Source organism: Podarcis muralis, chromosome 13 (genome assembly GCF_964188315.1).
Source record: "Podarcis muralis chromosome 13, rPodMur119.hap1.1, whole genome shotgun sequence".
NCBI classification, from domain to species: Eukaryota; Metazoa; Chordata; class Lepidosauria; order Squamata; family Lacertidae; genus Podarcis; species Podarcis muralis.
Window position 1 is genome coordinate 5,248,038 of NC_135667.1, and position 9,178 is coordinate 5,257,215.

Consider the following 9,178-nt stretch of genomic DNA (forward strand, 5'->3'; position numbering starts at 1 on the left):
CTTAACTAGGACTGCAACTTCCTCTGGGCAGCTAGGTGGGTGGAGCCTCTCCTCTTAAAGGAGCCCAGCCTGTTTTTGAAGCAGCGCGGTGGAGTTCTGCGGCCTCTGAGCTGGAACCCAGTGTGGGAAGGCAACGTGACCTCTTCAGGCTGGAGAGGTGCTGGCACCAGGATCTCTACTGAGGAGGGGAGAATGGCAAAGCCTGGTTCTCAGAGTCCCCTGAATTCATGGCCTCTTCCCCTGAGAACGGGCTCCATCTCCACCTGGCTTCTCCCAACAGGTGGAGACCATTGGCGACGCCTACATGGTTGCTTCCGGGCTGCCCAAGCGCAACGGCAACCGGCACGCAGGTGAGATCGCCAACATGTCGCTGGATATCCTCAGCGCTGTCGGCACCTTCAAGATGCGTCACATGCCAGAAGTGCCAGTACGGATCCGCATCGGCCTGCACTCAGGTAGGCTGTCACGAAGGCAGGGCTGCTGCAATGGCCTCCAGCCACAGGGACCCACCTGTACTTCGTGGCCCTATCCACCCTTACTTGGCTCTTCTGAAGAGAGCTCAACTGGGCAGGAGGGGAGAGGTGAGGGGGAGAGCTGTTAAGGTGGAAGAAACCTCTGAGCTCAAGGCTGATCTGTTTCCCACGGCAGGGCCTTGCGTGGCTGGTGTGGTGGGGCTGACGATGCCACGGTACTGTCTTTTTGGAGACACAGTCAACACCGCCTCACGGATGGAGTCCACAGGACTGCGTGAGTAGCCCATGGCCCAGATTGGGGGGCTGCAGGGGGAGGGGGTTTCTGCTGGGGATGGAGTCTGCCCAATTTGGATGGGCTTGGCCGACCATCTTGGGATGCCACTAATAATAATATTATATTTCTTACACGCTTCCCATCTGACTGGGTTGTCCCAGCCACTCTGGGTGGCTTCCAACAAACATACGAATAAAAGGCAATCATAAAAAAAAGCCATCAAACTTTATGGCGATAGATTAGGGAAGAAATGGAAATTGGAGGAAGGGCCATAGCTCAGTGGCAGGGCCTCTGCTGTGTATGAAGCTTCGATCCATGGTGGCATTAATGGCTCTCCAGGGATTCAGGCCAGCGCCTTTCTCAGCCTCACATGGAGATGCTGGGGATTAAACCTGGTACCTTTCACACACTAAGCATGCGGCCTCCTTCTACGGCGCGCCCCTTCCCCTGGTTTTGGAATCCCAGCCATTGGTCTGGAGGGAAAAGGTGGAAAAGGGTTTTCTCCCTTTCTCATAACACTAGATAGCCAATGAAGTGTTGGAAGATTCAGGATGGATAAAAGAGAGTCCTCCTTCACACAGCGTGAAGTTAAACCATGGAACTTGCTCCCACAGGTGGCAGTGATGGCCACCAACCCAGATGACTTAATAATAATAATAATAAATTTATTATTTGTACCCCGCCCATCTGGCTGGGTTTCCCCAGCCACTCTGGGTGGCTTCCACAAAGACCAAAAATACACTAATATGTCATACATTAAAAACTTCCCTGAACAGGGCTGCCTTCAGATGTCTTCTGAATGTCAGGTAGTTGTTTATCTCTTTGACATCTGGTGGGAGGGTGTTCCACAGTGCGGGCGCCACTACCGAGAAGGCCCTCTGCCTGGTTCCCTGTGACCTCGGCTTCTCGCAGGGAGGGAACCGCCAGAAGGCCCTCAGCGCTGGACCTCAGCGTCCGGGCAGAACAATGGGGGTAGAGACGCTCCTTCAGGTTTACTGGGTCTTTGAGGCCGTTTAGCGCTTTCAAGGTCAGCACCAATACTTTGAATTGTGCTCGGAAACGTACTGGGAGCCAATGTAGGTCTTTCAGGACCGGTGTTATGTGGTCTCGGCGGCCGCCCCCAGTCACCAGTCTAGCTGCCACATTCTGGATTAGTTGCAGTTTCCGGGTCACCTTCAAAGGTAGCCCCACGTAGAGCGCATTGCAGCAGTCCAAGCGGGAGATAACTAGAGCATGCACCACTCTGGTGAGACAGTCTGCGGGCAGGTAGGGTCTCAGCCTGCGTACCAGATGGAGCTGGCAAACAGCTGCACTGGATACAGAATTGACCTGCGCCTCCATGGACAGCTGTGAGTCCAAAATGAAAAGTGGGATAGACAAATTCATGGAGGAGGAGAGGGCTATGGAGGCAGCAATGCTTCTGGAAACCAGTTGCTGGAGGAGATGGGCCTGATCCAGAAGACCCTTCTTATGCTGTTACGTCTCTCAGAGGCACCCCCATCTCACCCCCCACCTGTTGTCTCCGCAGCTTATCGAATCCACGTCAACATCCGCACCGTTCAGATCCTACATGACCTCAAGGAGGGCTACAAGCTGGACCTCCGAGGCAAGACAGAGCTCAAGGTACCTGGGGCAAGGGAGGGGCTTCTTCCGGCTGCAAGGACCCTCCAATTCTCCCTCCTATCTCCGGTCAAAGCTCCACCCAGAGGATGCAGAACAGACCCAAATCACTAGGATGGGGGAAGGGGGAGAGCCCTCTGGCAAGCAAAAGATACGCCCCCTTCGTTTGCATGTGTGTCCATGGGTGATGGTTTCTCTGGCAGGGTAGCAAACAGAGCAGCCCCAGTGTGGGCAGCACACCTGTGTGTGCTTTGGAACTGCTAGATCAGCAGTTCCCAAACTGTTTGGGGCCACTGCCTCCCCCACCCCGTTGCATAAACCCATCTCCAGTGCCGCCTACCCTACCCTGTAAAAAGCATTGTTCAGAATAGCAGTTTGCTTTTTTTATATATAATAATAATAATTAACATTTCAAGAAATTACAAACATAAGAAAGAAAATAATAAAACAAAAAATTACAAAAAACTGAAAAATCAAAAATTAAAAACAAATCAATTTTTCCATAACTTATCTTTCATTTACTTGCTTCCTTGACTTCCTCATACCTCCCTTTTTTGTATTCTAGTTCAATTAGTTAATTCAGCAAATCCTTTCCATCTTTGTTTTTATCTTAATCATTTATCTTAATATGTTGTGACTTTACATTCTCACCTGTTAACAACCATATTTACATACTCCTTTATAACATTACTGCTAAAACCACATAACTTCATTCCAGCATCCTTCTAACATTCCTTAATTTTGCAATGTTTCTGTAGGTAGTCTTTAAACTTCTTCCAACCTTCTTCTACCGATTCTTCTCCCTGGTCTCGGATCCGAGACCAGAATAGCAGTTTGCACGACCCACTAAGGAAGATAGTAACACAATGGAATTCAAAACCGTCACCATTGATTGCACATTTATTCAAAATTGATTTACAACTAAGTAGTGTATTTAATTTGGCAAAATGGATTAACTTGTTCCAGTGACAATCAGCTTTTCAAGAGGATAGTCCTTTACACCTGCAGTGCCTCCTCTGTTTTATGAAATTAGTTAGCCCATCTAGAATTTATAGAATTTAGCACTGAATAAAATGTATGTGCTTTGGTAATCCCTGCATTTACCCTCTGTAATGTAACCTGTGTATCAATGCTCTAATGACTTTTGTGCTATCTGGACTTCTCAGCCCTGACCCACCCTGTATATCTGAGTGCTGCTTGCATAGTGTAGCAACAGAAAGGTTTATGTGATAGGCTGTTCTTGCCTTCAGTCTTCCCAGGTGGGAAGGTATGTTAAGGACTTTTTGAATGTCTGCTTATCAAGAAGACAGACAGTAAGTGTGTGAAATGAACAGTCTAAGGCACCGAGAGACCGGGGCACCCAAGGTAATGGGTGAAAGAGGATAACGAAGAGAAGCAAGACAGCTTTAGCTCCCTGACCTTTCACGTATGCATTATATGAGCTGAAGCCAGTATGTTTCTGAAAACCCCATGCAAGCTGTGTTAAAATGTGCCTCGGACACAGTTCTCCTGACTGGTGGTCCTCTGAACTCCTGGTTTGGAAATGCTGCCGCTTATCTCTTAATAAACTGGGACGCTAAGCTTGTATATCTCTCTTGGCTGCATTTCTCTTTAAGGTGTTATTCCCTCAGCTGGGCATGAACCATTAAGAGGTGGTTTAGAAGTAAATTCTTAGCCCACTGCTGCCCACTTGCCTCTTAGCCCACCCCCAGGTAATCCCACTGCCCCCTCCCCAAAGGGGAGGTAGCACCTGCCTTGGGTACTGCTGTGTTGGCAAAGCGCTTCTGGTGTCACCTGTTGCAAGGATATTGGGGGGGGGGGGCTGCTGCTCTTGGTGCTTCACTCGAAACATGTCCTTGCACCTGCATCAGTCTCTTTCTTTTTCTCCGCAGGGAAAAGGCACTGAAGAGACATTTTGGCTCACAGGCCGGGCGGGCTTCAACAAACCTATCCCCACCCCCCCTGACCTACAGCCAGGGTGAGTTCAGAGGACAAGGAACAGAACATCCGGCTTTGGGACAGAATAGGGTGGGCTCTTGGGGGACACGGCCCCCTTCTCCACACGAACCCCCTGTTTCTCCTCTCCTCTTCCAGGGCCAGCAACCACGGGATAAGCATGCACGAGATCCCAGAAGACCGAAGGAAGAAGCTAGAGAAAGCACGCGGAGGGAATGCGTAGCCAGAGAGCAGCCATGTTAACATGAGCCCACTTGTGATGGAGGTGAGGCTGGGACAGAAGGGGGAGTGAAACATGTGCCCTTGGACTTGCACGCCCAGCCTCTGCCTCCAAGAGACTTTGAGCTCCTCTCCCATCCTTGCAAAATGGGATCCTCCCTGGCTCCTCCAGTTACTTCAGGGGTGTAGAGAAAGGATAATAATAATAATAATTTATTATTTATACCCCACCCATCTGGCTGGGTTTCCCCAGCCACTCTGGGCGGCTTCCAACAAAACACTAAAATACAAGAACCTATTAAACATTAAAAGCTTCCCTAAACAGGGCTGCCTTCACATGTCTTCTAAAAGTTTGGTAGTTATTTTTCTCTTTGACATCTGGTGGGAGGGAGTTCCACAGGGTGGGTGCCACTACCGAGAAGGCCCTCTGCCTGGTTCCCTGTAACTTGGCTTCTCACAGGGAGGGAACTGCCAGAAGGCCCTCGGCGTTGGACCTCAGTGTCCGGGCAGAACAATGGGGGTGGAGACGCTCCTTCAGGTCTACTGGGCCTTTGAGGCCATTTAGGGCTTTCAAGGTCAGCACCAACACTTTGAATTGTGCTCAGAAACGTACTGGGAGCCAGTGTAGGTCTTTCAAGATGGGTGTTATATGGTCTCGGATTCTTGTGTCTTCTCTCTTCCCTTCTAATGCCCGGAAGGTGGTGGGCTGTCTTTCGTTGGAGGTTTTTAAACAGAGGTTGGACAGCCTTCTACCAGGGATTCTTTAGCTGTGATTCCTGCATTGCTCGGCCTTGGGCTAGATCAGGGGTCTGCAACCCGCGGCTCCGGAGCCGCATGTGGCTCTTTTACACCTTTGCCGCGGCTCCAGGGCGGATACTAGCGAGGGGAGGAGGCGCATTGTGCGCCCCGACACTCCCCACTGTGGCGGGCGCTGTACTGGCTGTGACGTCGCATGGGGGCGGTGCGTGCGTTAGTCACGCACCGTCCCGACGTCACCTTCCCGCCCGCTGTCAGATCAGAGGGCAGCGGCGCGCATGCTTTAAATGTCGCAATGGTTTTGTGGCTCCCAGTTTTTTCCCCCTTTGGAAACGGGTCCAAGTGGCTCTTTTTGTCTTAAAGGTTGCAGACCCCTGGGCTAGATGGCCCTGGGATCACAGTCCTATGATCCTGTGATTCCATATGCTGCAGCACAGGATAGTGTATCGTAGGACTTCCTACGGCCTACTTATTTCTCTCTCTGGCCATAGAGATATGGCCTAGAGCATCCCATAGTGGAGTGGATTGCTCCGGGGCATTTCACACTTTTGATCAGCTGGATACCATATTTTTCGCTCTATAAGACACACCCGACCATAAGATACACCTAGTTTTAGAGGAGAACAAGAAAAAAAAATTCTCTCCCTCTCTACGCAGCGCCTCTCCAGCAAAGCGAAGTCAGAACAGCAAGAGGGATTGTTGCGCAGTGAAAGCAGCAATCCCTCTTGCTGTTCTGGCTTCTGGGATAGCTGCGCAGCCTGCATTCGCTCCATAAGACGCACACACATTTCCCCTTACTTTTTAGGAGGGAAAAATGCGTCTTATAGAACGAAAAATACGGTAGCTTGGTTGGTTAGAGCGTGTTGCTGACAATGCCCAGGTTGTGGGTTTGATCCCCGTAAAGGACCGCTGCATATTCCTGCACTGCAAGGGATTAGACTAGATGGTCCTCTATGCTTCTGTGGTCTTGCCTAACTTTGTTTCTCCTGTTTATGCAGCTCAAACAGCAACAGAGACCTGTGGCCTGCACCTGCCGCCGCTTTCTAACCAACTCTGATGAGGCCTTTCACGCAGCCTGCGAGGCAGGTAGTCAGGAGCGACCTTTGGAAGGGGGATGAATCCGCAGTTGGTGCTCGAGGGACTCACAGCCTCCTTCGCCCGCGGCCATCTTGGACTCACCCTTTCTTCACTCTTCTCTCTTCCTCTGCCACTCTTGCTGGCTCTGGTGCACAACGGACCTTTGGCCAACCTAGGATTCACTCTCCAACCAAAAAGGAAAACGAAAAGTGGCCAGCGTACGGCGGGACTTCCGCCCAAATCCGAGAACGGCTGTGGATTCTTCTCTCTCGTCTCCATTGCCACAGACTATAAAGGAAGGATGGATGTGGAGGGAGGCCTGTTTTTGGAGCGGCTTTCTTCAGAGTGGATTAGGGTCGACGGGGGGGACTCTGTCATGGTTTCTTGTGGCCAATGCAGAATGATTCCATAGAGGACAGTCCTGGTGATCTGGTTAAATGGAGCCATGTTTGGGGCTAGAGGGAGCAGGCTTTGTTCCTGCCTCACCCTAAGCACTTGTGTCTGTAGACCCAGCAGGTAGCAGCGTGGCCTTGGCACGGCGTAGATTCACTGCCCCTTCTCTTTTCGGAGAACAGGGGCAGGTTCCATGTGGAGATTGAACTGGGAGGGAGGAGGTTGAGGAGCCTTATCAGACAGGATGTGCCTGGAGATTCATCATGGCCCCATGTTTAAGCAAGCGAACCATCCTTTGGGAATTCAGCTCATATAGCTAACCACTAGGTAAAGGTAAAGGTACCCCTGCCCGTACGGGCCAGTCTTGACAGACTCTGGGGTTGTGCGCCCAACTCACTCTAGAGGCCAGGGGCCAGCGCTGTCCACAGACACTTCCGGGTCACGTGGCCAGCGTGACATCGCTGCTCTGGCTAGCCAGAGCCGCACACGGAAACGCCGTTTACCTTCCCGCTAGAAAGCGGTCCCTATTTATCTACTTGCACCCGGGGGTGCTTTTGAACTGCTAGGTTGGCAGGCGCTGGGACCGAGCAACGGGAGCGCACCCCGCTGCGGGGATTCGAACCGCCGACCTTTCGATCGGCAAGCCCTAGGCGCTGAGGCTTTTACCCACAGCGCCACCCGCGTCCCAGCTAACCACTAGATGACAGCATTTCCTGATGGGAATACTTGCAGGACTTTCAGAAATTGGCTTTTCTTCTTAAGGGGGTGGCTGCGTATTACAAACCCTTGAGCCCCAACGTTTCTTTAGAACCAGTAAAACAGAACAGCAAACAGATACTTTGGGACTGGGCTGTTTAGAGTGGAGAAGGGAGGAGGGTGTGGAGTATCTCGACAGTAGCCCCAAATCTCCCGGGTGAGAATATGGATCTCTCTGGGATGTCATTTAGTATTCAACATTAAGCCTCCAGCTGGACATTCTGCAGCCTGGCCAAGCAGTCAAGGAGATGAGGAAGGAGGTGGGGCAAGTTTGAGGATGGGATGGGGCTGCAAACATTTGCTCTGATCTACAAACCTATTGCGAATAGCATTCTGCACCCCGGAAGAGTTTTCTTAATGGGATGTCCCTTGAAACAGCCTGTGTGTTACGAGTTACGTTTCAGAAAAGCGTTGGAAATCGGCTTTCAGAAGGGTTTTTGGCTATAAATTTACCCACGGCAGCAATTTTTCCTCAGAAATCCCAGAGGATCCTTCGAAAACCTGGCTCATTTTCAACTTAGGATTCAAATAATTGGTTTCAAAGGGGTTGTTGGAATTGATCCTCCGGGGTCATCTGTGGTTGACTGTCTTTGTCTGAATTTCAAAAGTTTGCTCAATACGCAGAGCAAAACTATCTGCAGGCAAAACCGTCAGAAGACATGTCATCCTGTGGTGAGATGGCACATGCAATTGAGCAGTATGTATATAAGGTCATAGGCACCGACACCATGGGGCCTGAGGGGGCTCGAGCCCCCTCAAAAAAATTTTTGGGGGGGCTCAGCCCCCCCAATAATCTCGGGCGCCCTTCCAGCAGAGCGCCGCCGCCGTCCCCCGCCTCCTCCCCACCTGCTCCCTCGCCAGCCAGCCAGCCAGCCGCGCGCCCTAGTCGGAGAGCCCCGGCCGTCCCCCGCGAGATTAGGGAATCCCCGGGGGCGGGGGCTCCTGCCTCGCTGCTTCGCAGCACCACCGCCACTGCCAAGGCACTGCCGGGGGGAATTTCCTTCCTCCTGGCCCCCGCGAGAACAGGGGAATCCCGACTGGCCACACCTCCCAGCCAGCCGATTGGCTGGCTGGGGGGCGTGTCTTGCCCTATTTAGGGCCGGAGCCACTTTATTTGCATATTCATGAGCTTATTTATTATTCATGAGCTTTCCCGGGCCCCCCCAATATTTTTTATAAGTCCGCGTCCCTGTATAAGGTTATATTTCTTCAAAGGGATTTTTGTTATTTGTCACCAGGCAAAAAAATATTTTCCTTAAAGGGGCAGGCAGTGGCAATCGATCACCATTTCCCCACTGGGCATGGATTGGCTGGCCTCAGAATTTGTCTATCATTTTCATAGACTGTGTACAAATTGTACTTTTTTTCTTCATTCTTATTATCAGCATTGGGGTATTTTATTTAATTATATATGTATATGGTGGTTTTTTGCAATGTTATTTTGCAGCTCTGAGCGGGGAGGATACAGGGAAGCAGTAGCATCTGTGGGGGTGGGGGAGGCTAAGAATGTATGTGTACAATATATGCATCCTTGCGACATGGCAGAGGCGATCCTCATACTCTGTATCCTATGGCGATGTCCAGTAGGTGCTTTGCAGCTGGTCCATAAATGACTGTATGTGCGAACTCTGCAATTAAAGGGCCAGACTAGTGA

At 51.1% G+C, this 9,178-nt stretch overlaps 1 protein-coding gene across 1 annotated transcript in view; it reads left to right on the forward strand.

The window, feature by feature from the left end:
• Nucleotides 1–9,178, forward strand: part of GUCY2D (guanylate cyclase 2D, retinal) — a 35,413-nt gene extending 26,235 nt beyond the window's left edge. The window contains exons 15-21 of the mRNA XM_077916856.1: nucleotides 281–455; nucleotides 649–747; nucleotides 2,276–2,370; nucleotides 4,260–4,345; nucleotides 4,462–4,588; nucleotides 6,297–8,234; nucleotides 8,723–9,178. Coding sequence (XP_077772982.1) covers nucleotides 281–455; nucleotides 649–747; nucleotides 2,276–2,370; nucleotides 4,260–4,345; nucleotides 4,462–4,546 — 540 coding nt within the window. The 3' untranslated portion in view covers nucleotides 4,547–4,588; nucleotides 6,297–8,234; nucleotides 8,723–9,178. The remainder of the gene's footprint in view (nucleotides 1–280; nucleotides 456–648; nucleotides 748–2,275; nucleotides 2,371–4,259; nucleotides 4,346–4,461; nucleotides 4,589–6,296; nucleotides 8,235–8,722) is intronic.